The following is a 25,119-nucleotide window of genomic DNA, read 5'->3' as shown; positions in this document are numbered from 1 at the left end:
TACGAAATCTTTTAATGAAGATCTAATCCCCCTCACTCGTATGGAGTTTCGTATGTTGTATTCAAAGTTTTGCGAAATACTTGCAGAAAATGGCCATAAGAAGTGTTGTTGTTGTTGTAGCAGCATACAAATTCCCCAAAGACTTTTTGGGGAGTGTTGCTGGAGTGACAGTCCTTGGCCAGATATAAATCTGGGTCGTTCCGGTTACGTAGGCCCGACTGTCGTGGGAACGGGCCATAAGAAGTCTTTTACCTCTCCTGTACAATTTTAAATTGGGACTTTGCAACTTTTCACTCTATAGCGATATATTCTTATTTGGTACTATTCATTGATAAAGTGAAAAATCTTTGTTTGTTATAAATCTACTACATTATTCGATAGATTGGAATTTATTTAACATGTACAAGAAAATTTCATGGTTTATTAACATATATTTGTCATGCAATCTTCCTGTTCGTGGCGTGGCGCCAAATTAAAACAGCTGTTTAATAAAGATGCATTTTAGAATGCTGGAAGTTCAACTTAAATTTCGAAGTAAACTTAAATATGAACAGTAAAATTAAAAAAATACGCCTTCCAGTAGAGCTGAAACAACTGCAGAAGAACAGTTCGGAACATGGTAATTTAATAAATATTGACCAAGTTATTGTATTGACCATCTCTTCGTTTTGTAAAAATGAAATCTTTGCAGGAATCACTTGTGCTTTTGCAGATTCGAATGATAACTCTTCGCATTTAATAGCAAATATACCGGGACCAAAAGGGTCTCCGTACGAAGATGGAATATTTAAAGTGAGCATTGTTTTGGGCAGCCAATATCCTTTCCAACCACCCACTTTCAAATTCATGTCGTCCATCTATCATCCAAATATTGACAATTGTGAGTTACTTTAAATAAAAATAGATTTATTCGATTTTTGTACATATGTATAACTTCCTTAGCGGGCAAGATTTGCTTGGATTTATTGCGTATGCCACCTACTGGCTCTTACAATCCTGCTATTACACTGGAGTCAATGCTGCTGTCAATCCAGTTGCTTTTATCCTCCCCTAATCCAGACGATCCTTTAAATGGCGAAGCTGCCGACTTGTTCAAAACAAGTAGGGAACAATTCAACATAAAAGCACGCGAGTTAATACCCAAAAATTGTTTGAATGCCGAAGAGTCAGATAAGGAGACTGCGACCGACACAACACAGGATGTCTCCATCAAGTGTGATGATACAGTAGTAGGACCAGCATCAAAGCGAAATAAACCCTGCTAAACCCGGCCTCGCAATTGGGGGGAAATTACAAAGCAAGCTGTTGAGGAATAAAATTATATTTTAATATCTTCATTTCGCAAAGTTTAATCTTCGTTACAATTATTTTTATTCAATACAGTTCAGTTTATTTCAATTAATATTATTCTGACAATTATTTAGTTAGCAATTCTAGTTGTAATGGGCGTGTTAAAATGTTAAACTGCGAATTTCATTTAGACGCAAGATGCGCTTGCTTGTTTTCTATAAGTTGCTATACGCCATTTCTAAAACGTAAAATTCTCAAAAATAAACGAGAACTAAACAAATAATTAACAAATAAACATATTTCTTTAACTATTTGACTGTTTCGCTGTATATCTGCCTCATTATCGTCTTTACATAATTATGTCTAAATCAGAGTCATTCAGTTAATTGGGATGGGCCATGTCGGATAAGATAAGAACATACTTTAAAATACTAAATAATAGCAAAATAATTACATGAAAGCATTGTTTAAAAAATTGAATTACATCTACTTAAAATGTTCTTACAAATAACGCATATCTCTCAGTAAACGACTTGTTTTATATGTTCGCTCTCAGGCTCACGGTGGCGGCGTAGGCAGTGAACTGACAACAGATCGTAGAAACATTTTTGAACTACAAAATAAAATCGGTTACAGATGAATTTCATAATGCATAGTCTGGTGGTGTACTACTAAATGGATGAATGTGTTATATGAGACGACGCAGCGAAGACACTTTCTATTTGACATTGACCATTCTGGCGAGAATTAAAATGTCCATCGCTAAGCAGCTCATCATATAAGGATGTAAGAATCTATGTGTCCTTGTGTTTTTCGTAAAAGGCATCCAGGTATTTTTTGTACTCAACTTGGTCCGCCCACATCATTGCTGCTTGAGCATTTAGCGGACTGTCATTATTAGGCTCACCCAAAAGCGATTGGATGGACAGCAGAATTGTGCGTACATCATATAGTGCGGACCACTTATCTTTTAATATATCCAAACAAATGCAGCCAGCTAGATCTACATTTGGATGGAAACATGGTGTTAGAAATTTCACTGCTGGCGGTGCGTAGGGATATGAGTTTGGAAATTCCAATGATAGACGATATTTTTGTCCCATATACACAGTATTGGCTGGGCCAGCAATTGTACCAATCCATTTAAATATATTTTCTCCATCGGGGAAAGCTGATATACCTTTCTCTGTGGCCATCATTAGATTCATCAGCTCCTTTTGAAGTCTGAAGTGAATAAAGAAAAATAGCAGGTATAAGGGTAATTATGGAGACATTTCTGAAGACATGTCTGTGGTGGACCTACCGTTTACTAACTGCATGTCCATGCTTTGCTGCACAGGAGTTGGAGCCTTGCTTGGCAGCGTCTACGCCACTATGCTCTGGACTGATGTTCTGCGCCATTGCGTTTTGAAGGAATTTCTTACTGATCCAAGGACTGTTCAATTTACAAACTAAGGCGAGGACAATTTTACCAAATTGCTTATTTTTAGACCCTAGCCAACGCGTTTATTTATTGCGAGCGACAATTTTTTCTGCAGCTGCCTTGTTTTCTCTATTTGATGACTTTTTTCGAATATCTTTAGTGATGTGCTGAATAGTCGGTCCCAAATACGAGAAAATAATTGCGGTACCCAATACTTTGTTTTCGGTACCTGATACCGATTCGAGGCACTAACAACCCTATTTCATAACAATAACAATGACAATTGTCACCATTAGAGCGCTTCAAATAAAGTGCGGCAGTAGTTAAGACAATACTCAACCGTTGAATTTTGTCTTCGGCGTGGGAATAGGGCTGTAAAGAGCGAAATACACGGAAGAACTCTAAAATGCTTTGTATGTTTCACAAGCCGCTTGTGTGGTGTATTTCGCTCTTAATGCCTCAAATACACCACACAAGTATTTGTGCAAATTCTAATTGGTGCAAATAATGCCTTGATTATAATATAAGATTATTTCGTTTTACGTTACATTTACGTACATTATAGCAATTTGCATTCTATACACAAACAAACAGTTATTGTTGTTAAGCGGGTAAACCCCGCTCGAGTTGGCTTATCTATCTGCGTTGTCGTCTGGTTCAGATTAAGTGACAGTTCACTCCGCCCCGTTACTTCCATTGTAACCCAGGGATACGAACGAACAGAAATTCGAGAAATTCTTATATGTGTCAATTTGTACTAAGCAAATACTTGTGTAGTGTAGGGGCCCTACAAACCTTTGGCCAAGGTACATAAATTTCAAGTTTGGAGAAAAAATGTCATTGTACAAATAAGACGTTGATTTCTTAAAGGATGAGCAATGTGTATGTACGCATTTAAGTTTTCCGTTTAGATCCAAATAATGTAGAACAATAGATTTTTTTAACCACAAATTAACGAGATTCGTTTAACAGCTGAACGGGTTTTATTCCATATTTTTAGCTGTTGCAGAATCTTATTAGAAATTCCAATGTTTAGGCACCAAGTGTCGAATGTATTGGGTACTGTTCAAATCGGTACCGAGTATTGATCAATACTTTAAGGCATCGACTCAGCACATATCTAGTATTTTGACACTACCCAACCGATTGGGATTTTTTCAGAGAACGTTTAAAACAGAGAAGCAGTTCTCTGTCAAAATAAACAAAATGGGGATTTTGGAGGCCCATCTAGCGGTGACTAGCCACACAAGAGGAATGATTTGGCAAATGATACGTATACTTGACATTCAATCAGTGATGCCAACTTTTCCGTTTCAAAAAGCACCAAATTTGGGAAAAAGGCGTTTTAACACTAAATGTGTTTTACTCATGTGGTAGAAATATTCAAAATTTTTAGAATTTTGTAATCAATTAAAATATGTACAAATAATTATAATACAAAAATAAATTTAATAATGGAATAATTATAATTATAATTAGAAAAAAAAATTAAATACATACTTAACTTATTTACCTGCGTACTAGCAGTTTCAACGCGAACAGGAACGTGGGTTTGCAATATCAGCTTTTTATCAATCATGGTTGCATTTTAGTCCATTTAAATTTGTAAATTCAGTGCGGCCACAGCTTTAAATATTTCAAATTATTTCGTGTTTAATTATCTATGAGAAATTTGAGTTCAGAAAAAAAGCACTAAACAAGGGACTAGGCACTGGACTATATTTTGCGTTTTAATTTTCAAAAAGCACTAAATCTAGTGCTTAAAGGAGAAAGTTGGCAACTATGCATTTAATTGGCTTTCGTGTAACAACTCTGGCAAATCGCACACCGTCTTCAAAAGAGTCACAACTCAAAATAATACGTTTGTCAGAAAATGCGAAAAACTATTTCTTAGTACATGATAATCATATGGGCAAGGGCAACTTTACCTTAGATTTTTTTAACAAATTATAACAAAAATTTGCTCCAGCTATTGCTGAAAGGTAAATAAAAGCTTTGTGTGCATTTTTAGCGCATCATTTCAAAAGTGATAAATTTTGAGTTGTAACTCTTTTGAAGACGGTATGCTGTTTTGTCTTCTTTTTAGAAAAAAAAAACAAAATCAATAAACAAATTCACAAAGGAGCAGGACGCAACTATTTTGGATTTGCTTGGATTCAAAACAAATGGCCCAGTCTTCACAAATAAATCAATCGCCTTCTGCAAAGGGAAATAATGGTGTCGCAACGGAAGATGTCACCCCCGAAAGCGAATTTGAGGGATTCCATAACTACACTGCAGCCGAAGTTTTCATACAAGGTCTCGCTGGACTAGTAAATCAAGGCGATGTCGAAACCATGATACGCGCGCAGAAACAAATGCAAGATGAACATCTTGTCTTTTTATCTCACAATTTACGTAAAAACTATTTTTGTTTTACGCAGGTTACAGCGCTTTGAGAAGACGAATGAGATGATGTTAAACTGTAATCAATTATCACAAAGTCGCCTGAAAAATGCAAACGACGACTTTAAAAAGCATGTAAAATTGTTAACCGAAATGAAAAAGGATCTTGATTACATTTTTCGAAAAGTGCGTTCCATTAAACAAAAACTGAACCAACAATATCCCTTAGCCTATGCCGAAGCCCAACCACAAAGAAGCAGCTTAGCTGAAGAAGCAGAAGACGAGACAGAAGCAGCGAGTTCTCTAGCGGCTGAACAAAAAAATTTAGAAAAATCTGCCGTTTCCGGCGACGTAGGAGGTAAGAAAAATGCCGATCTTTTAATGAAAAGTACAACAGTTGAATATGTACAAATGGAAGAAGCGGTAGAGAATGGCAAACCCATTGAAAATGAACTGATTAAACGAGTCTGTTCAATCGAGACAACAAATCCGAATGACTCCTCAGATTGTACATCAGAGGACACGGGATAAAAGAAATTTATGTAGTTAGTTGCTAATATTTGTTCGTTACATTACCGTAAATATTTCATTATATGTAGGATAAAAATAAAAAAAAAACTGATTACAATATTATCTGATATTTGTATTGTTTCGGTACTTTTGAGATTAGCACACGTCCATCGTAACTAAGAGAAGCAAAAATCCAAGGGTCTACATTGCTCCACTCTACACAATATACTGAATCTTCATGTTGATCAAATGTTTGAAGCAATCCGTCCGAAAGCACTCGCCTTCGTTCTTCAGGCAAACTATCATTAGCGGCTTCGGAACTCACCGAACCGGCACATGTGAGTAAAACTTTGCAGTCACTGGAACTTGACAAAATCAATTGGTCGTGGAATGTGTTGAATCGTACACACCAAACCCAGTGTGCATGATCGTTTCGGGAAAAAACTGCCTCTTTCGGCATTCGGCAATCCCACACTTTTACTGCACCATCATCGCCGCCGGTCACAATGTGACATTGCTTATTCGGATTACAGTCTAAATCACGAACGAGTTGGCTATGCGCATCCTCTATAGACCAAGCACAGTGCTGTGTATCACGTATGTCATACGAGCGCACACTGCAATCTTGCAATGTGAAAAACTGGTGACCCTGATGGTGATGTGACCACTTGCCGGTGGTGAAAGGCGGGGAATTTTTTTGTGCATTAGTACCCGCAGTTTCTGCTATTACACGCGTTTGGGATTGTGCACGATCAAAAATTACAACCTTTCCATCGACAACACAGGCCAACGTATTTTTATTGCTCGGATGAAATTCGATGGTTTTCACCTTATCGCCAAATTTCTGAAATAATGTAATCATACTGATATTTTCGATATATGTACGTATGGTAGTGTATTGATTATAACGTTCACCTCCGTATCCAGGTTCTCTATTTTATGCCAAGGTAAAAACTCCATTTTCACATCTTGTTCATCCAAATCAGTTGGTAATTGAAGCAGCGCTGCATGCGTTTGCACCTGTGCTCCTTTAAGTACGTTGTAGCAAGAAGCCAGAAGATTTTCGTCATGAGGGCTACTGTTCAACTTCCAGACTTCGCCAAGTGAATGTTCAAATATCTACATAGATATTTAGACCACATTAACATAATTTAGAATACATTTTTTTTACAGCCTGCTGAGCTTACCTTCGATTTTACATTTGCTTTTTCTTCATTGAATTCCAATAAGTGGACCTGATTAGTCGGCTTTAAAGAGTTGGTGGCTATGAAAAAGCGTACCTCATTTCCCTCTCCATATTGTGGTGTTAATGCTCGAGCCTTCATATAACGTTAAAAACTGCAAAATTTATGAATTCTGAATATTCTAACCACTTCACCTGTAATTCCAGCCCATAAATTAATCCATTCGATTCCTCCATGTCCAAAGCAAGTAATTAGGAGCGATTGTTATCTTTTGTTTACAATTTCTAATTTGGTTTATAATTTTACTGTCATTTCTATTTTCTGCCAAATCTTACACCCAGATCTACTATAAAATTAGTTGTAGGCATCAGTTGTTACCGGTAATTGAAATAATTCTTTTATCTCAAGAGTTTGTTTTGAAATAAAATTTTAATCGATGATACATACTTTTAATTGATAGTATTTTATAAATGCTCTAGATATTTACGCTTTGTATAACTTATTTCGGATATAAATTCATAACAATACGCGAACGTTGTACCGCGTTTTATGTTTTATAACACATGTTTTTAAGGAAACGACATCACTGCGACCGACCTGTCCATATAATAATATATAATATAATATTCTATTATATATCCGTGGATATAACATATAAGATAATTTGTCAATGTTTAGAATGACAGCGATGTTATACACAGAGAAGCTGCGGCCGGGAAATTTTATTTTGTAATAGAACAGAAACGCGCTAGAAGTTCACCACCTTAAATTTTTAGCATAGATTGCTTTAGAAGTCCACCACTTTTTAATAGTGTGACCTCAGAGCCGCGCAAAATTAACAGAAACTTTGATTTATACGGTTTGTTTATAGCATGAACCATATTTTTATACAAAAATAACAAAAAATATAGCTTGCAAAACCTTGTGAATATTAAAAAAAAGACAAGGGAGAGAGCGTATGTAACCACTTTTTATATTAAATTCAATGGAACAGGTGGTAATGGGATAAGGTGTACATGTCTATTAAATATCGTTTGAAATTCATAAAAATACAAACCTAGCCAAAAAAGAACAGCCGCGGGCATATGCATTTGTTTACGAAAAAATGCATGTAGGTACCTATATGTACAAACATTTTTACACGTTTGTCTCTTTGTGTGTTTATAATTTTTTAATGAAGAATTTACAAATTGTTGACCAAAATATGGGTTACAAAATCTTCGTAAATTTAGATTTATTAATTGTTAGACATCTGCATTTTTTATGAAAATAACATTTTCCAAAATTTTTGTCAGAAAATTTTGTGTAATACAGAAAAAAGGGGTCCCATAAGATTCAATGAAAGAGCCATTAAAATAACTATCAAAAGTCATTTCGTTGTGAACACTAACGAAATACAAAATTTTGACAATCAAACGCTAATCACAGCTGATGAAACAACACCACCTTATATAAATTCGCCTTGGTTAAAAATTTAAGCTGGGTGGTGAACTTCTAGCGCGTTTCTGCTCTATTACAAAATAAAATTTCCCGGCCTATTGCAGCTTCTCTGTATTTATCGTTCTCTGCGACAGCAAACGTCAATGAAAGGGCAACGAAAATGGTATTATTACACCCGATTTACATGATTCGAGTACTTGAATCAAGTCTTGATCATTCTCTTTTGTGTTTTCTATTTGCTTTTACACATTTCAATTCTGTTGAACTCAAGTTTTTGGTTCTTTAAATGGGAAGCAACGAAAATGCCAAAAGCAAAGCAAGAAAGTTGAAACGACTTGACGGAACAGGCGCATGTGTACTCGTCCCTTTTCTTCTCCCCACCTCTTCCACTTGCGAGCAGAATTGAATTCAATACTTGAACTGTGTAAAAGCAGTCTTATGGGATGAAATATCGGTTAGGGACCAAATACACTACCGTAAGTATAGGGTGAGAGCCCGTGTTTATCGCCCTGTACTTCCGGTAGTGCATTCCAGAAAAATTCCAGCGAGTTTGACGTTTTTGTACTTCCGGTAGTGCATTCCAATGATTTCCGGTAGTACATTCCAGAAAAATTTCCAGCAAGTTTGACGTTTTTTTTGCACATTCATTCGCGCTGTTTTTGACATTGTTCTTTCACGTAATTTTCCATTCTTTTTTTTGTTTTTTGTCAGGAAACGATTTATTGGAGAATATTGATTTTTATTAAGCTCCCGAAATCAAAACACTAAAATTTGGTATCCATTGTTTGCTAGCATACAAGCGACGAGTTGCGTCCAAAGTAAGTGAACTAATTAAACTTTTAATAATTTTGATAAATACGTATGCAAACAACTGAGGCTAAACAAAATAGGCCAAGTCAAATGTGAAGACGTCATCGTGGTGTGAATAGCAGTTATTGAAGCAGTTCAAGTTCTCGAAGATGTCTTCTCGTGCTCTAAAGAAACTGCAAGGTGGCACCGAAAAGAATTCAATAATTGACGCTAAAGATGACATCGATGATGATCAACTAAGCGACGATGATGATGAATTGGACACAGCTCGCGGAAAACATTTAAATCCTTTTGACCTGGTGAGTAGATTCACATACAGTTATTTAATAAGGCCTTGATCATTATTTATGCAAGAAAGAGATTTCATTTTCCAACTCTCCTAATGGGGAATAATGGCCAAACATGCATACAGACAATTGACATCAATTTCCAATAGCCACTAATGCTAGTCAAAAGCAACGGAAAACGTTGCCACAAATAGGGAGAGGGTGACTTTTAATGGGGGTTACTAAATGCATACATACATTTCTACATACATACATATTCACAAATGCATTTGACCTAAGTGGTATCGCGTTAGTTTTATCGAATCAAATCATGAATCGAATGAAATAACTTTTTTTGTCATCCTTTCTTTCGACTTTCAAATACAACAAAAAAAAATTGCCACCTTCGTCGCACCAGTTGAATCAGCAAAGTCTCTCCGAGAGCGAAGTGAAGGAGGATGACAACGAAACCGAGCATGCATCAACGGCGGCAAATCTGCCAAGTGGAACTGGTGGAAAAGGTGCAGCCAAACAAAAGAAGAAAAAGAAGCGCAAGAAGAAAACAAAGTATACCGGCAACCACATCAGCAGCGAGGATAATGAGGTGAGTGGAATTTTTGAATGAGCGAAAGCCATTAATAGTGTGGGTGGGTGGAGTATTGGTTGGCCGGGAAAGTAAACTGTTTTGTTGTGCAACGTGTGCAAAGCGGGCTTGGACTGGGTCAAATAATTCAGTGAGTGTGCCTAAATGTTGGTAGTAAGGTACATATGTACTTTTGTTGTTGCATGCTATAAATAAGATTTGTTTATCTCATTTCCTTGAATATACCTATAAAGTTCTGAAAAGAATTTTGCATAAAAAAGAATTTCGCAACCGAATAAATTTTCTTTAAATTTTACCAGCTCACTGACAAATATCTAAGCGATATCGATTCCCTTATCGGGAAGGTACATAACGCCACAAATCAAAATCAAAAGCTCAATCCGCCGCGCATAGAGATCGATAAATCATTACTGACAGTCGAATTGAAACACTTGAATCCACAAAATGAATTGCGCCGTACGTTTGGTAAAAGAGTCGTTAAAATTGAGTGAGTATTCAGCATCAACGATTTGCATTCAAAATGTGATTTTTTTGTTTCTTTCTTGATCAAAGGAATAAACGGGGTCGGCAAAAGTTGACACTTAAAACCACATACATGGTAACTGCCAAGGAATCATGGCCGCCGATAACCAAGAACATCATAACAATGAAGCCAGTGCAGCTGCCAGAGCAATTGGCAGGTAGCAGCAGCAGTACCAACAATTTCCGTCAGTCGGGAAAAATTCAATGGTTTGCTTTCGAGCACAGCCAATACTATCAGAGCGTGCAGAATTTGTTTTTACAAGCAGTTGAACGTACTGATTCCGATTTCTTTATCAGTTTGATAAGACGATGTCCCTATCACGTCGATTCTCTAATACAGCTAAGCGAATTGTGTAAGTTTATTGGGCACTTATGCATGTTATTTGATATTATTTGTGATTTCAATTTTTTCTGGTTAACAGGCAAAATCACGGAGAATTACAGCTTAGCAGCCGAACTTATTGAGCGCGCCGTACTTGTGCTAGAGTCATCATTGCATCCGAGCTTTAGCTTGACGTCGGGTAACTGTCGTCTGGATTACCGCCGTCAAGAAAATAGGTCATTCTTTATTACGTTATTTAAGCATGCTCAGTACTTGGAAGCACGCGCTTGTTGTCGCACTGCATTCGAGCTTTCCAAATTGATACTGACCTTAAATCCGGAAGTAGATCCGTTGGCCATTGTGCTGATTATTGACTATTATGCGTTGCGCAGCAAGCAGTATGCATGGCTTATTAAATTTTATGAAGAATATGATGCCGTGCGTAATCTATCCCAATTGCCAAATATGGCGTACTCTTATGCCTTGGCATTGTTTTGCCAAATGGGAGGTGAGTGTTGCTTTAATGCTAAATAAAGGTTATTCTTCTATTAAATATCCAAATTGTAGAATGTGAAAAGTCGGATAAGGCTTTGCAGTATGCACTCTTAATGTTTCCCGGTGTATTGCGCCCTCTGCTGGATGAGCTATCTGTTCAGACTGACAAGCGTGTACAAGCTTCGTCGTATTTTAACAACTCTATATCTGGCAGGTAAGTTTATGTTAAAGAAACAATGCTGTATTTTGAATACGCCCTAAATCATATTATTTTTCCTCGCAATTACAGTCAATCTCCCTCGCTACATCAACTGGTGTCGTTGTACATTTGCCGTGCTAAAGTTGTTTGGCGACAAAATAACATGCTGCCTTGGTTGGAACGCAATGTCAATTTGGTTTTGGATCTAGTAGATCAAAAGGATGAAGTCATTACCGATTATAATCAGAAACGTGCTGTGCGTTATGTATCGCCTCCACGTCCCATATTGCGTCATGTGATACTTTCTGATTACAAGGAGAAAGTGCCTCTAGCGCCGTTCCTTGCCAAGGAGAAGGATCCATTAATGATGTACGATCCATTGCCACCAGTGGACTCAGTCAATTGCTATGAGCGGTATATACAAAACGAAAATATTTAAAATATGTTTGACAAATTTAATCCCGCTTAATTTATTTATATTCAAATGTAGAAAATCCTCCTCCAGTAGCCCAACAACAGGACCAAATCGATCGGTTTTTATGTTCTTTGAATCACTAATGCCGTCATTTAACTTAAATAATCGCGGTGGTGAACAGCAACCAAATGCTGCTGTTGAAGCTGGGGTAGCACGAGCAAACGCTCTGCCTGCACCACCAGTCAATGCGGCTCACGACGATGATGAAGTAGCGCAAGTGGATCGTCATCTTCAAGCTTTAAATGCAAATTTAGAAAACGCTGCAGCTGAAGGTAAGGGCGTGCGAGCGTATATTTTTTTCTTTTTATCAAACATTTTAGTAAATTAATTGATTTTTAGATGCTGCTGGTGACACCGAAGGCGGTGCCTCTTATCGTGAACTCACACAATCGCTGACAAACATTGTGGATGCCATGCGTGATTTTCTTCAGAATTTTCGTATTGTGGAACCCATGCAGACTGCTGATGGCGAGGACAATGGCAGCTCAGAAGAAGACACTAGTGATTACCTTAATTGAATCAACGCGCTGAACAGTTTCTTCTTTAAAACAATTCCTTTGTGTCAAAGAGGCCAATTCGATTTTTGATTTCGACCAAAAATATTTCTCAAATTCTATTAATCATCTTTTCAAGCGAAGAACAATTCTTTAGAACACAGAACAAACGACCGTCGAAATAAAATATCCATTCGGAACTTGCTTTACATACATATACATAAACATAGAAATCTAATTCCAAATTTGTTAAAAAAAGAATAAGCGAAATCTGCTTTTTATAAATACATGCATATTTACATTATGAATCTAGAGGATATAAAATTTTAATAGTAAAAGGAACGAAAAAGAAGTAAAAAACTGGATGTGGTTGATCTTTTGCTTGATAAGTAAACACACAAATAAGTATATACCAAGGCACACAGACCTTTATATACATGCATACTTGCATAAATTATTGTCTTTTCAAAATGTATTTACATAAATAGAAAAATAAATTAATTATTGTTAAAAAATATATCATCAAAACTATAAACTCGCAAAAAATATGCGTTCTTTTATCTCAACGTCTTCACCACCAATTTATTACACTGTTACGCTTTCAAAAAATATATACATACACATAATAACTATATTTGAGGTAAATTTCATCTTGCGATAAAAATTAAGGAGATTTATGATATACATAAACGCGAAAACTTGAAAGTATATAAAATTTCTATCAAATAAATACTGGTACCCAAACAAAAGCATGTTTTATTTAGAAATTATTTTTCAAATCCTTAACAATGTGTGCTTCAGTTTCATTCGGTTTGTGAGCTCGGAAGTTTGACTGCCGAATCGACCAGACTTTGCCAGCCAAAACAAAATAAGCGTTTGCCTACTATTTTGCATAGACCTAGGACATCTGAGCATTTGTTTTTTTTTTTTACAGGGATGTGTATTAATAAGGTTATTTGTTTGTTTTATTTATTGGACTCCGATTTTATTATATGCATGTTTTGTTAAACTTTATTCCATTAACAACTCGTTTCTCAAATTTCAATTAACAGAGGCAAACAAATAGATTTTAAATTGTTGCAAAAATTACTTGGCTCTGGTGTGGTGTATTTGCTTAAGATTACGTCCGAAGTTTAAGAAAGGTTAGGTTAGAGCTAAGTGTATGAAAAATTTTAACCAATACTAGACGCGGATAGATTTCTTGAAGCCTTGTTTAGCAAACCAGTGAGAGTGCAACAGTGTTTGTAAATGTATGCGTGCCGTTGAGAGTCTCAGTTTAAAGGCAGCTCCTTCTCGGATTGCACTTCACAAAGCCTCTTCTCCACAATTATTTCTTTATAAAAATTGATGAAACGAACGTTTTGTTTTTTAATTATATTCACATTGATTTTATTGAATTCTCATAAAGAATCACATTCTCCACACAATAATTTTTCTGTGCAATCGCACGTTTTATTCATCGTTTCAATTTAATTGTAATTGGCCAAAATGTTAAATAGTTAGGTATATACTTTTTTGCTATACTGTCTCACTTTAATTACTGAACATAAAAAAGAAATTTACATTAATAATAGAGATATAGTATATTAGAAGCGCGTAAATAGAGTTTGCATAAGTAATGCAATCGGTTGATAATGTTACAAAAAAACAATTAGAATACATACTTATATTATGTTATACCTCAGTGAAAATTTGCTATCACTCACTACTGCATCACTTACAACAAGCTTTGCATCGTAAATGCCTACATATGGTTGTATGGTATATGTGTGTATAAAAATGCCAACCCTGCAATAAAAGCGTTGACAACATTAAAATAATTACTTCTTTGCCGCTATAATAAGCATAATAAGACTCTTTAATTATAATACCAAAAAAAAAAAAATGCAAATTTATCATTAGTTATTGACTTTAAATATAACATAAAACGACTGACATTATAACTTAGCAGCTTAACATAGGTAAATTTTGTTATACATATTAAGAAAACAAGCGTCTTTCAACAAAAGTTATGTGTGCGTTACGCCATCTTGTATCTGTTTTTGTTTGATATCTGTTTCCGCACATGACTTGAACTATTTCTACTATTGCATACAACAAAATTTAAAAGGAATTGAAATTGAGTGATAGGTAGAGGTGAAAAACAATTCTGTGTGCACAGTGTGGTGGTATATGATTATGTCATGGTGCCAAAAACAGGATTGTGGCGACAAATTCCCGGTCCATATTCCTCATAGGCGGCCTTTGTGTGGCACACTTGATAAAACTCAGGCTGGAAGTAAGAAACAAAAATTTAATTTGGTCAAAAGTAATCTAACGATAAATTAGCAATTAATGAAAATACCGTGGATGCCAACATGCTGCCTCCAAACCACACGGCATATCGCTGCATATGATGTGTAATGACTTGTACATCAATTGGTTTTGGCTACAGCGGTAAAATATAATATTAACATAATAATTTTATACAATTCTTCAAACCAACACATACCTTAATGCGGCCTTCTGATAAGTTTTCGCTGATCCGTAGACGCGTATCAACTGATCGTTTGATGTCACGTTGCAAACGACGTCCGAAATCTTTAAACATAGTCGAACCGCCACTCAAAACTATATTATTGTAAAGAGGTCGTCGTACATCAATCGGACAATTCTGTATTACGTTGTCTACGATTTCCGATAGTGGAATGGTGAAATCGGGATTTGAAAATTCAGGATGGAAGAAAATCTCAGGTCCTAAACATAAATACGTATGCATACAAATCTCTTTTACCCAAGAAACGTTAAATGGCAACTTACCTAAGAAGCGTTCGTAGCCTACATCAACACTGAATGGTTGCTTGGTCACCGCATTAGTACCTGTATAGTTGCGTATCCATTTGCCCGGCTCCGTGTCATATTTGGCAAATTCTTTGGCGATGTCTGGACAAATATAGCAGTGCTTCTCTTTGATTGCTTTGGCAGTTTCTAAACTTTGCTCTGGCGGTATGCCAACTTCACGTTCGCGCAATAAACTTTGTATGAATGAGGTTATATTGCGGCCGGCAATGGGTATATGTTTGATGCAAGATCCAATTACGTAGCCTTCGGCCTAATAAATATATAACCAACAGTTATTTATTAATAAGAATATACTACGTACACTCAGTTGCATAATTTTAGGACCGCCACTTATTACCAAGTTTTGACTATTTATTTTCATATTATTTAATTTCAATTATTTTCTAATAAAAATATAGTTCATTCTATAACAAACACCAAAATTGTAAAAATTCAGCGAATTTTCACCAAACTTTTACACTTTTTTTTAATTTTTGGAAGTTTTGCGTATGCAGTTTTATAGCCCATGCACTTTTATTATAATGAAGTGTGAGGTTCATGTGGCTACAAAATACCATTAGTTTTTGGCAACTTTTTTGTTGATGGTGTTTTCCATTTTCTTCCATATAAAAAGATTTTCGGACATACTTTGTATTGGAAGAAAATGAGTGATATCGTCAACAAACAACAATGATGAAAATTCGGTGAATTTTTATAATTTTTGTACAAAGTTTGGAATATGGATTAGTATGGTGTTTGTTAAAGAATGAACTAAATTTTTATAGGAAAATAACTGAAATTAAATAATATGAAAATAAATAGTCAAAACTTGTTAATATATGGCGGTTTTAAAATTATGCAACTGTGTAAAAACATCCAAATTAAAAAAAAAATATATATATACAGATATTTAATTGTTTGCAACGCTTTTCTAAGCAAACAAAATCCATATAAACACCAAACTGGGTTGAAGGCTTAATCAATATGTATTTTTCCAGATAAGATAAGCCACAACAAATAGTATATTTCAGCAGTATTATTCAACTATTTTCAAATACATACCACGGGTATAACGTGTGTTACACCATCGCCGCTATCTACAACAATGCCTGTTAGTGTGCGGCCTTCCACCGGTCTGGCAGCCCAACTGGCGGCCAAGGCAAGCACAGCCTAAAATAAAGAAAAACTATTCATATACGCGCGCCAACATTGAATATGCAATTCACGAACCTGCACAGCTATGTAGAGACCAGGAACATTAAATGTTTCAAACATAATCTCAGCGGTATATTCGCGATTTTCTGGCGTATTCAGTGGCGGTTCAGTTAGAAGGAAGTGATGGTCTTCGGGTTCGGCACGCAGATACTTAAAAATACACTGCTCAAGAAAACGTTCCATCAAGTCCCAGTCTTCCACCAATCCATGACGTACCGGGTACTAAAAGTATATTAAAATTTTTTAAATTTACGTTGTTCTCCATTAAATTCTTTTATGTTATCTTCTATTAGTTGTTGTTGTTGTAGCAGCATACAAATTCCCCAAAGACTTTTTGGGGAGTGTTGCTGGAGTGACAGTCCTTGGCCAGATATAAATCTGGGTCGTTCCGGTTACGTAGACCCGACTGTCGTGGGAACGTTAAATTCTTTTATGTTATCTTCTATTAGTCATCATTAGTCACTGCATTACTAAATCAATTTACTCTATTAGCTTTATACTTGCCTTCACCGAATAGCCAGTAGCATCGAATGCTTCATCGCCAATAAAGAAATCCAAATCTTCGACACCTTTTGTAATACGTCGCGTATTGGTGTCACCCACTCGTGCCGTCTCCTTAATGGCAATTGCTGAGGGAATGATGAATTGTGGTTCTTTGTTGCCCGCATAGCCCAATTTTGTATAGCTGTAAATTGGCAAATAACTCAAAAATATTTTCTTTCTAATAAGGTGCATTCTTGGTGCATAGTTTTGCTGGTTACTCTGCTATGGTGGGGGCCGCTTGTACACCAACACGTACACACAGTGATCAATGAACCAGCGACCTCCTTTTCTACAGCGAATCTTCGCTCACTCACCCTGTGCCAACATCGATCACACAAGCCGGTAGACGTCCTGCCATTATGCTGATGCTCTAATATATAATATTAACACTTTCCGAAAGATTTTTAACAAGTTTTACAAGCTAACGCATTAATCTAATAGTAAAATTTACGTTTTTCAACCACACCTTTCTTGTTCAACGCACTCAATTTTCTTTTATCGAGAAAAGAAAAAAATCTGTGGCATTCCGTGCGTCACTTTGACAGTTGAAAACAAAGAGAGAGAGATAAATTCGCGAGTGAGAGCATTGCCATTTCAAAAGTAAATTAATACCCAAGAAAACCAGTTTTTAAATAGTGGGATTAATGACGTTGATGTCCTTTGATTCCGTGTGTTTTGGCAATAAATCTGTAGCTATTTGATTCTGAGGTGCTTTCACAATATATCCTACATATATTTGCAGCAAAACTATACATAAACTTACATACAGATATAAGTACCTATCAGGCAAATAACCAAATTAATCAGACCTTTTCTTCAAAAAAACATGTCGAAATAAAACGTCTTAAGGGGAAGTGGCATCTCTGGCTAAAACTGACAGTACGTAGTTGACCAATTTTTTTGCAAAAAAAAAAGTAAAAAAGATTTGTCATCTGGGAAAAATTGAAAAAGTGCAGTAATTATTAAAAGCTATTGAAAATTGTAATAAATGTAAAAATACAAAAAGCAAAATCACCAAGAAGCCCGTACTGCGAAACTGTTTGTGCTAATCAATAAGTTGAATTGTTTTTGACGTCGATTGAGGGAAAGTTGGTAGGAAAAAGAAAAGGCCAAAAAGCATTAGCGCAGTGCCAGCAGTTGTGTGACACCAAACAAGCAAATATACATTGAAAATTAGCGACGTAACTGGTAATAGGGGAGAACTCAGCCCATAATCGAATTTTGAAACAAAGAAAGGTGTGTAAATAGGCCCTATAAAGTGCGTTCTTAGTTAATACATTCTTTAAATAGCTGTACCAGTCGACATCAACGAGCAGTGAGTGTAGTCTTCGAGGACGAGGGCAAACATTGCTATACCACTCCCTTCTTTTAGTCAAAATTTGCATAGATACCTATATATTTCAGTTTGTTGGTGATCAACCAACACTCAACCACAGTGTCTACCTACGAGAGCATGGATCTGCAGCATATGGAGAATGGCATCAGTGGCGGTGGCCATGGTGCTGGAGTAGGGCCCACGGGCGGCTTCAGTGAAAATGATTTCCAACGTCTTGCGCAAACCATCGCGACAAGCATACAAAAAATTTTACAAAATGGTAAGCTTCATTGTTTAATAAAAATGCGTCATACCTATAAAAAAAAATTGCCATTTGCAGTGTCCACTATGCAACGCATGGTTAACCAGTTCAATACGCCACAGGATTCGCCTGATTTGAAGAAACAGCTGTAAGACGATTAGTTGACATTGTATGCCCACAATATGTATATGTATTTGCTTTTCAGACATCAAATAATGACCTATACGCATCAATTGGTTTCGGACACAAATAATCAATTGAAAGAGGTGGATAAGTGCAAGGAACGTCATTTGAAAATACAACGCGATCGGCTGGTAGATGAGTTCACCGCTGCTTTAACAGCATTTCAGGTAAGCATTCCACTCAAAATATGATTATAAATATTTAGTAGGTTTTCCCCAAAAGTACAAAGTAGGACCTCTTTCTTTTGATTAACATATCAAAATTTATCTTTGAAAAAAAAGAAAAAATCGTTAGACTACCCACTAAACATAACATAATTTAAAAACAATTAATGCAGCATAAAATAAGTTATATTCTTCATTAAAAAATTTAATTCGCTACAAAAAACATTAAACTTTGTTATGCTGTAAGAAACAGAAATGTAAAATGGGGCCTTTCTATATTAGGGTAACGATATATAAGTATGCATGAAAAATAAAATCTGCTTCGATTGCTTTTATTAACCGACTTAACAAAAAGGAGAAGGTTATCAATTTGTCGCAATTTTTTTTATGTATGCATGTTCCGCATAACTTTGCACCACGTTAACTGATTTCTAGATTTAATTTTTTCAAAGGAAATGTTTTACCTCAAAGGTGGTCCCATACTAATTTAGTTTAAATGCGATCATTGGATTATGAAGAAATTGACGATAGTACTAAATTTTTATATGAGCATTGAAGTCGGTTTTGTTTTTCGCTTAAAAATTACTTGTTTTCATTTTCATTTCATTATATGATTTCTTATCATTTTTTTTTGTAGCCATTACTCATTCGCTATCTGTTTTAGAGTGATCCTATGGTATCTTTATTGTGTCTTTTGTTGTTTGCGTTTTAATACTTTGACTAATAAATTAATTCATTACTTTGAGATATTACAAAATGTACCGGACTTTGGCATTGTGCATTTTAACTGTTTTTTTTTCTGTTGCAAAACCCAGTGAATCGTTGCAAGCAACTATTTTCTTATTAGTATAATGCAATCAAGTGATCCTTAGCCACCTCAAAATATAACACCAGTCATTTCGAGGCTAAGAAAGATGATTATGTTTTTATTAAATTTTGTATAAGTCTGGTGATAGTTTTTTGGGTGCATTCCAAAACTTCAAAATATAAAAAGCATCCATCTTTTTTTTTTTTTAAACGGCACAAGAAGTAAACAACTAACATCTAATCGTAGTTGCGCACATTTAACATAACAATCTATTAAGGTTTAGAAATAAAAGATGCTGATTCTTTGCATTTTGACGTTTTGGAATGCACTCTTTAAATACCTGAAATATTAAACCTCGTCCGAGGTCTCGCCACTAAGATTTACTTTTAAAATCACTATTAAAAAATTCAGTTTTTTTTTTTAATTTTATAATCATGTAATTTCAATTTTAACTTTCTAAGGCCGTTCAACGCAAAACAGTCGATATCGAGAAAAATGCTGTTCGACAAGCGCGTGCGCACAGTTACAACATTAGCAAACCACCGGGCACGAACAACAGCAGTGGCAGTGGTGGTACCAGTGGCAGCAACAATAGTGGCTCCTTCTTCGAGGATAACTTTTTCAGTCGTAGATCAAATCAATCACAACAACAAACACAAATGCAAGAAGAAATCGATTTACAAGCGCTTGAAGAACAGGAACGTCAAATACGTGAACTGGAGGTAAATCAAAAGAGTTTATTCAGCGAAAAATTAAATCCTAACAAACATTTATTATGTGCTACAGGAAAATATTGTTGGTGTGAATGAAATCTACAAGAAACTCGGGGCCATGGTGTACGAACAAGGTCTAACTGTTGATTCGATTGAATCGTCCGTGGAGCAGACAAGTGTATTTGTGTCACAGGGTGCTGATAATCTTCGTAAAGCCAGTTCATATAAAGTGAGTGGATTATTTGCGCTTAAGTAGAAATATTCTCTTTATTAATCTCGTTCATAAATGATTCGCCTCTGTTTCTCGTTTTAGAACCAAGTGCGTAGGAAGAAGCTTATTTTGGTTGGCATCCTTTCAGTGGTATTATTCATTATCATAATGATTCTTGTATTCGAATTCAAACAATAATTATTGCGTGCATTAGAAAGTATTTTTTTGATGGCAATGTTTTTTCTTCGCATTCAACCATATGTTGCTGCTAAGTTGTACAGTTTTTGTGTAGTCTGCGAAGTTCAATCGCAATACTGAGGTGGTATATTCAATTGTTGAGGTGATATTTGAAAGCAAGCACTTTTTAAAAAGTTCTAAAACAATAAAATTTTATGATGGCTTATTAAAAAAGTAAAGTAAGTGATAAAAATACATGCCCATTGTTAGTTCGCCATCTGTACAAAATATGAATAATATATGTTCTACGGTTTAAAAATGGGTTGGGATTCTTATTTTGCATATCGACCCTTTTGCGCAAAATTATCGTATGTTACAAAAACTAAATTTTACAGGAAAGTGTTTTTTGTATTTTTCTCTACATTCTAGTTTCTTAGCCCATATGATAATTTCGCACACAAGAAATAAATACATACGATAAAATTTACAGTCAATTTTTGGGGTAGCTATTGGGATTCAAGCCGTAATATTTGAACAGTGATGCGTTATGGGTTGTAAAACAAAGTTGCATCAAAAAGTGAATTTCGTAAAAAATGTAACATATGATAATTTTGCGCAAAGGGGTCGATATACATATGTAGTAAATTTGTAAAGTGCAAATTTCGATATGATGACCAAAAGTTAAAAAAGGCAAATAAATTGTGAAATGTACTTTCTGTATATGTAAATTACTTTTTGGCGGTAGATATTTATTTACAAATATTGTATTATATACATACGTATGTATATCATTTATGTAATCTTAATATAAATTTATACTTTTATGCGAAAATATATATTTATTAACTCTGTAACACATGCATATGTATGTATAAGCACTCAAATACCAACGTAAATTTGTATGGGCGTCTAAAATATGTAAAATCGTAGTGTGTAATCGTTAGGAAGTAGAAAAAGGGAAATACATTTTATGCTAAATGCTGAGCGCTTTTAATATTAATTCACTGCACTGTGCTACAGCATTCCTTGTTCGTAAATACTTTTGTTCGTACTTAGCATACGCTTATGCTACAAATAGGATTTTTTTCCTATATTGCTCGATTTAGCTTTTTCTTGTTTCTACTTTACAGTATTTTAATGCTTATGCGGTAAAAGCGCGTCTAGGAATAGTTGCGTTCCAGATGTTTCACGATTTGCAGGTTTTACAGGATTTGCAGGAACAGCTGTTTTCTCCATTAATAAACCTTATGGAAGGTGGTCACTTGGAACGGCTTCCTGTAAAAACCTGCAAATCGTGAAGCATCTGCAACGCAACTAATGCCTTGAATCTATTTGGAAGAGATTTCTAAATTGTGATCGTGAAGGCGAAAAAGAACGATTTATGTACGAACCACGTAAAATACACAAAATTAATAAACAAATTAAAATATAAAAAAACTAATTTTTTTTTGTTATTTTAACGGTGTAGGTTTAGACACATATGTACATACATAGACTGAAACTTTAATATTCTTTTTTGGCGCTGGAGCTGCCTAAGCCATTCTGACTTAACCAATAAAGCACCCCAGCCGTTATTTTTCTGCGCCAACTAACGCAAAATGGTGATGCGATGCAAAGGCAAGTAAGTCCCTATCCGCCCGGTGTTTACAACTTCTTCTGAGCTGGGGCCAGCGGAGTGATTCTGCGTAGGATTTCGAGCCAGACGTTATTTTCGGTGTTAATGCTGGTTCCCGATTAATCGGAGTACTCTGTTTTTTTTTAAAGCCGATACGCGAATCCGCCGACATAGGAGGTGCATTGATGTCTCTTTGGCGGAGTTGCATGTGGCCTCTTAGCTTAAAATTACCAGTGAAAATTCCTCTTTAGACGAAGAAACCTTCAGTCTAGTCCATATACGCCTGCTCCAACACCCTCCGGTGTATAACGGGAGTAACACTATAGTGTGCTCACCTAAATGTGTCTCTCCAGGTCGCCTTGTTGTATATATTAACCCTAAATCTTCTTTCGAAAACTACTATGCTATGCATATCCTCAAATAGCCTTGTTCGTAGAAGATAAGACCTTACCGTTACCAAACTCCTCTCTCGCGTAATTTAGGAGAGTTCGCTTTACCCACAGTTTAACTGTAAAAGGCAGTGACCGAGTTAAAGAATTACCACCCTGTGAAGCAAACGCACGCCAGACGTTGAGTCTTGGGGAGGGACTGCCTTACCGTAGCCAGAATGATCCTAGATACCCAAGCCGTCTTAGAATCCTTGGAGTGCATCACAACATTTGCCGGCTAGACGTTTGCAAACCATTAGCGCTCTCGTAGTCTTGGAGCTGATCGCCTCAACATGAGTCCTCCACAGGAGTTTGGAGTCCAGCATAAGACTCGCATACTTCACTTCTGTGATGATATTACCCGCGACTCCATCCACACCTAAGTTCCTCATCCCCTAGAGAATTATCTTCCTATAAAACGGGACGGTGGCTGTCTCAGAGAAATTAATATTAACATCCACATCAGCACACCACATTTTTGCTAGATTAAGTCCTCTTTGAACGAAGTCGCAGAGAGTACTCGCAAATTTCGCTATAGCAATAATCACAATGTCATCCGCGTAGCCTTGACTGCGCCTAACTTTGTGTTAAAATTATCGGGAGATTTTCCTGTCGGCCAGCATTCCAAGCCCTTCGGAATTAAATACGTATTTCGGTATCTCTCTTCTCTCTTGCGGCAATTACGTATCGCTTTCCTCTTCAACTCTGTATATCGGTCCCACATATCTCGCATTGCGCCCGATCGCAGCATGGCAATCTTTTCTCCACAGCTTCGCGACATTCTTCGTCGTAACAATTGTTCTTTCGCGCTCGCTGAGCGGGAAATGCGATGCCACTGCCCGCATATGGCGGTTGGTTGAAGAGTGCTCTTTGAGGACAGGTGGTAGAGTAGAGGGGCGAATGCATTGGCCGTCTGTTGAGATTGCAGCTTTTCGGCGTTGAGCTTTCATTGCTTTGATGGACGAAATTTTTTTTTGCTGCACAGAGGCGTGAGGTTAATTAGAGGTTTATATCTTTTTAGATTAACCTCGAAGTAAAATGCGCTCCAACCGCTCAGAGAAGAGATCTTTGGGCGTCTCATCATTCCCTCCCGTCGAGTCGTGGTAGCAGAGTAACGAGATGTTGAAGAATCTCACTTTGATGAGCATTAGGGCGAGGAAGTAAACTCTTGTAAACTCTTTTCTGCGTCATCACTCATTGCTGCAAATACCTTGAACAAAGTGACGAAGGCAATTCTTCCGCAACACTCGAAACCAAATAAAAAAAAGATCATAATGAATGAAAACTAATAAGAATGGGGGAAAGCAAGAGTGTACTACTTGAGAAATAAGCGCGTGTGTGGTGTACGCATAGAGCACTTGACGACTTCACCAGCCAGTTTGTCGAATTGGAAATGGAGTTGAAGACAGACACATGTGAAGGAATTCAACCGATCATCACTGGCAGGCTACCCTGCAAAATGCTGTTCTCTATGTACATACATATTTAAGTACTGATGTTTGATCAACATAAGCCCTNCACACATGTGAAGGAATTCAACCGATCATCACTGGCAGGCTACCCTGCAAAATGCTCTATGTACATACATATTTAAGTACTGATGTTTGATCAACATAAGCCCTTCATCTGCCCATACACTCAACCCAATCGATGAATGATGAATATTTCAGGTGTGGCGAGCGTAAGTCTGTTTTCTTGAGCATTTAAGACGAGCTCGATCGCTTGCACTTCACCCAGTCCGAGTGCAACATTATTACCGGCAATTTGGTTGCAATAAGTATGGCATCTTATTTAGCTGAAAATTTAAGCCGAATCACGTTTTCCTCAGCGATGCAACGCAATCATTTTGACTTGGCTCATACCCTTTCCAAAAAAAAAAAAATGCCCTCCATCATTTGATGATCATGCTCCTTAACGCAGCGCATGTTGTTGCTGTTGTTGCACGCGATGACAACAAAGAATAATTTGGTAAATTTGTGCCAATTCATGCGCATTGATGGCACGAAAATGTTAATTGTCAGTGGGACAAGTCATCAACATGGACAACAACGGAACTGCGCGCACGGCTGGAGCAGCGCGATCGGTCGAGCGTTTTTAAACGCCTTTTCTCCTCATTCATTCATGCGCCGCAGCGGTGCAAGTGCCGCGACGAGTGGTTGAAGGTAGACCTTGCATCACCGTGCGAGTATCACTGTCAGTGTCAATAACGATGGCGATGACTCAGCCACAGATGAGATGTTGTAATG

General features: G+C 36.5%; 7 protein-coding genes across 11 annotated transcripts; 4 read left to right on the top strand and 3 right to left on the bottom strand.

Moving 5' to 3' along the window:
* Positions 1-337: 337 nt before the first annotated feature.
* On the top strand, positions 338-1,555 carry LOC108369345 (ubiquitin-conjugating enzyme E2 2-like). The gene is made up of 3 exons (XM_017624436.1): positions 338-619; positions 692-880; positions 943-1,555. Exons 1-3 carry the CDS (start codon positions 547-549, stop codon positions 1,263-1,265), a joined length of 585 nt encoding a protein of 194 aa, XP_017479925.1. The 5' UTR covers positions 338-546; the 3' UTR covers positions 1,266-1,555.
* On the bottom strand, positions 1,334-2,951 carry vih (ubiquitin conjugating enzyme vih). Of its 2 annotated transcripts, XR_001848492.1 has the most exons (3): positions 2,594-2,951; positions 1,960-2,514; positions 1,334-1,903 (listed from the first exon to the last, which is right to left on the bottom strand). XR_001848492.1 is itself a non-coding variant. In XM_017624437.1 (2 exons), the coding sequence occupies exons 1-2, from the start codon at positions 2,689-2,691 to the stop codon at positions 2,085-2,087; spliced, it is 528 nt and encodes a 175-aa protein (XP_017479926.1). In that variant the 5' UTR covers positions 2,692-2,951; the 3' UTR covers positions 1,369-2,084. The 2 variants fall into 2 exon arrangements, 1 of the variants encoding a protein (XP_017479926.1); XM_017624437.1 differs by having other exon boundaries at positions 1,369-2,514.
* A 1,839-nt stretch (positions 2,952-4,790) lies between these two features.
* LOC108369344 (kxDL motif-containing protein CG10681) lies at positions 4,791-5,731 on the top strand. The gene is made up of 2 exons (XM_017624435.1): positions 4,791-5,072; positions 5,137-5,731. Exons 1-2 carry the CDS (start codon positions 4,879-4,881, stop codon positions 5,627-5,629), a joined length of 687 nt encoding a protein of 228 aa, XP_017479924.1. The 5' UTR covers positions 4,791-4,878; the 3' UTR covers positions 5,630-5,731.
* Positions 5,642-7,405, bottom strand: LOC108369343 (protein TSSC1). 2 transcript variants are annotated; one of them, XM_017624433.1, is made up of 5 exons: positions 7,240-7,405; positions 6,987-7,138; positions 6,796-6,927; positions 6,524-6,727; positions 5,642-6,452 (listed from the first exon to the last, which is right to left on the bottom strand). In XM_017624433.1, the coding sequence occupies exons 2-5, from the start codon at positions 7,026-7,028 to the stop codon at positions 5,721-5,723; spliced, it is 1,110 nt and encodes a 369-aa protein (XP_017479922.1). In that variant the 5' UTR covers positions 7,029-7,138; positions 7,240-7,405; the 3' UTR covers positions 5,642-5,720. The 2 variants fall into 2 exon arrangements, with proteins under 2 accessions (XP_017479922.1, XP_017479923.1); XM_017624434.1 differs by having other exon boundaries at positions 6,987-7,135.
* Positions 7,406-8,865: 1,460 nt separating this feature from the next.
* Nulp1 (Nuclear localized protein 1) lies at positions 8,866-12,906 on the top strand. 2 transcript variants are annotated; one of them, XM_017624427.1, is made up of 10 exons: positions 8,866-9,050; positions 9,123-9,341; positions 9,727-9,912; positions 10,212-10,399; positions 10,465-10,787; positions 10,857-11,264; positions 11,324-11,465; positions 11,541-11,864; positions 11,941-12,197; positions 12,265-12,906. In XM_017624427.1, the coding sequence occupies exons 2-10, from the start codon at positions 9,192-9,194 to the stop codon at positions 12,441-12,443; spliced, it is 2,157 nt and encodes a 718-aa protein (XP_017479916.1). In that variant the 5' UTR covers positions 8,866-9,050; positions 9,123-9,191; the 3' UTR covers positions 12,444-12,906. The 2 variants fall into 2 exon arrangements, with proteins under 2 accessions (XP_017479916.1, XP_017479917.1); XM_017624428.1 differs by having other exon boundaries at positions 9,109-9,341.
* An 874-nt stretch (positions 12,907-13,780) lies between these two features.
* On the bottom strand, positions 13,781-17,557 carry Arp3 (Actin-related protein 3). Its single transcript, XM_017624429.1, has 8 exons — positions 17,312-17,557; positions 16,959-17,139; positions 16,470-16,676; positions 16,302-16,409; positions 15,219-15,510; positions 14,911-15,155; positions 14,764-14,847; positions 13,781-14,691 (listed from the first exon to the last, which is right to left on the bottom strand). Exons 1-8 carry the CDS (start codon positions 17,353-17,355, stop codon positions 14,596-14,598), a joined length of 1,257 nt encoding a protein of 418 aa, XP_017479918.1. The 5' UTR covers positions 17,356-17,557; the 3' UTR covers positions 13,781-14,595.
* A 313-nt stretch (positions 17,558-17,870) lies between these two features.
* Positions 17,871-22,265, top strand: Syx7 (syntaxin 7). 2 transcript variants are annotated; one of them, XM_017624431.1, is made up of 8 exons: positions 17,871-18,233; positions 18,288-18,312; positions 18,402-18,592; positions 18,653-18,722; positions 18,780-18,924; positions 20,191-20,451; positions 20,516-20,671; positions 20,756-22,265. In XM_017624431.1, the coding sequence occupies exons 3-8, from the start codon at positions 18,451-18,453 to the stop codon at positions 20,849-20,851; spliced, it is 870 nt and encodes a 289-aa protein (XP_017479920.1). In that variant the 5' UTR covers positions 17,871-18,233; positions 18,288-18,312; positions 18,402-18,450; the 3' UTR covers positions 20,852-22,265. The 2 variants fall into 2 exon arrangements, with proteins under 2 accessions (XP_017479920.1, XP_017479919.1); XM_017624430.1 differs by having other exon boundaries at positions 18,288-18,384; positions 18,434-18,592.
* The last annotated feature ends 2,854 nt before the right edge of the window (positions 22,266-25,119 follow it).

Source organism: Rhagoletis zephyria, unplaced genomic scaffold, assembly GCF_001687245.7.
Source record: "Rhagoletis zephyria isolate East Lansing unplaced genomic scaffold, Rhagoletis_zephyria_1.1 Rzeph_scaffold_03618, whole genome shotgun sequence".
Taxonomy (NCBI): Eukaryota; Metazoa; Arthropoda; class Insecta; order Diptera; family Tephritidae; genus Rhagoletis; species Rhagoletis zephyria.
This window is presented reverse-complemented; position numbering and strand designations above follow the sequence as displayed.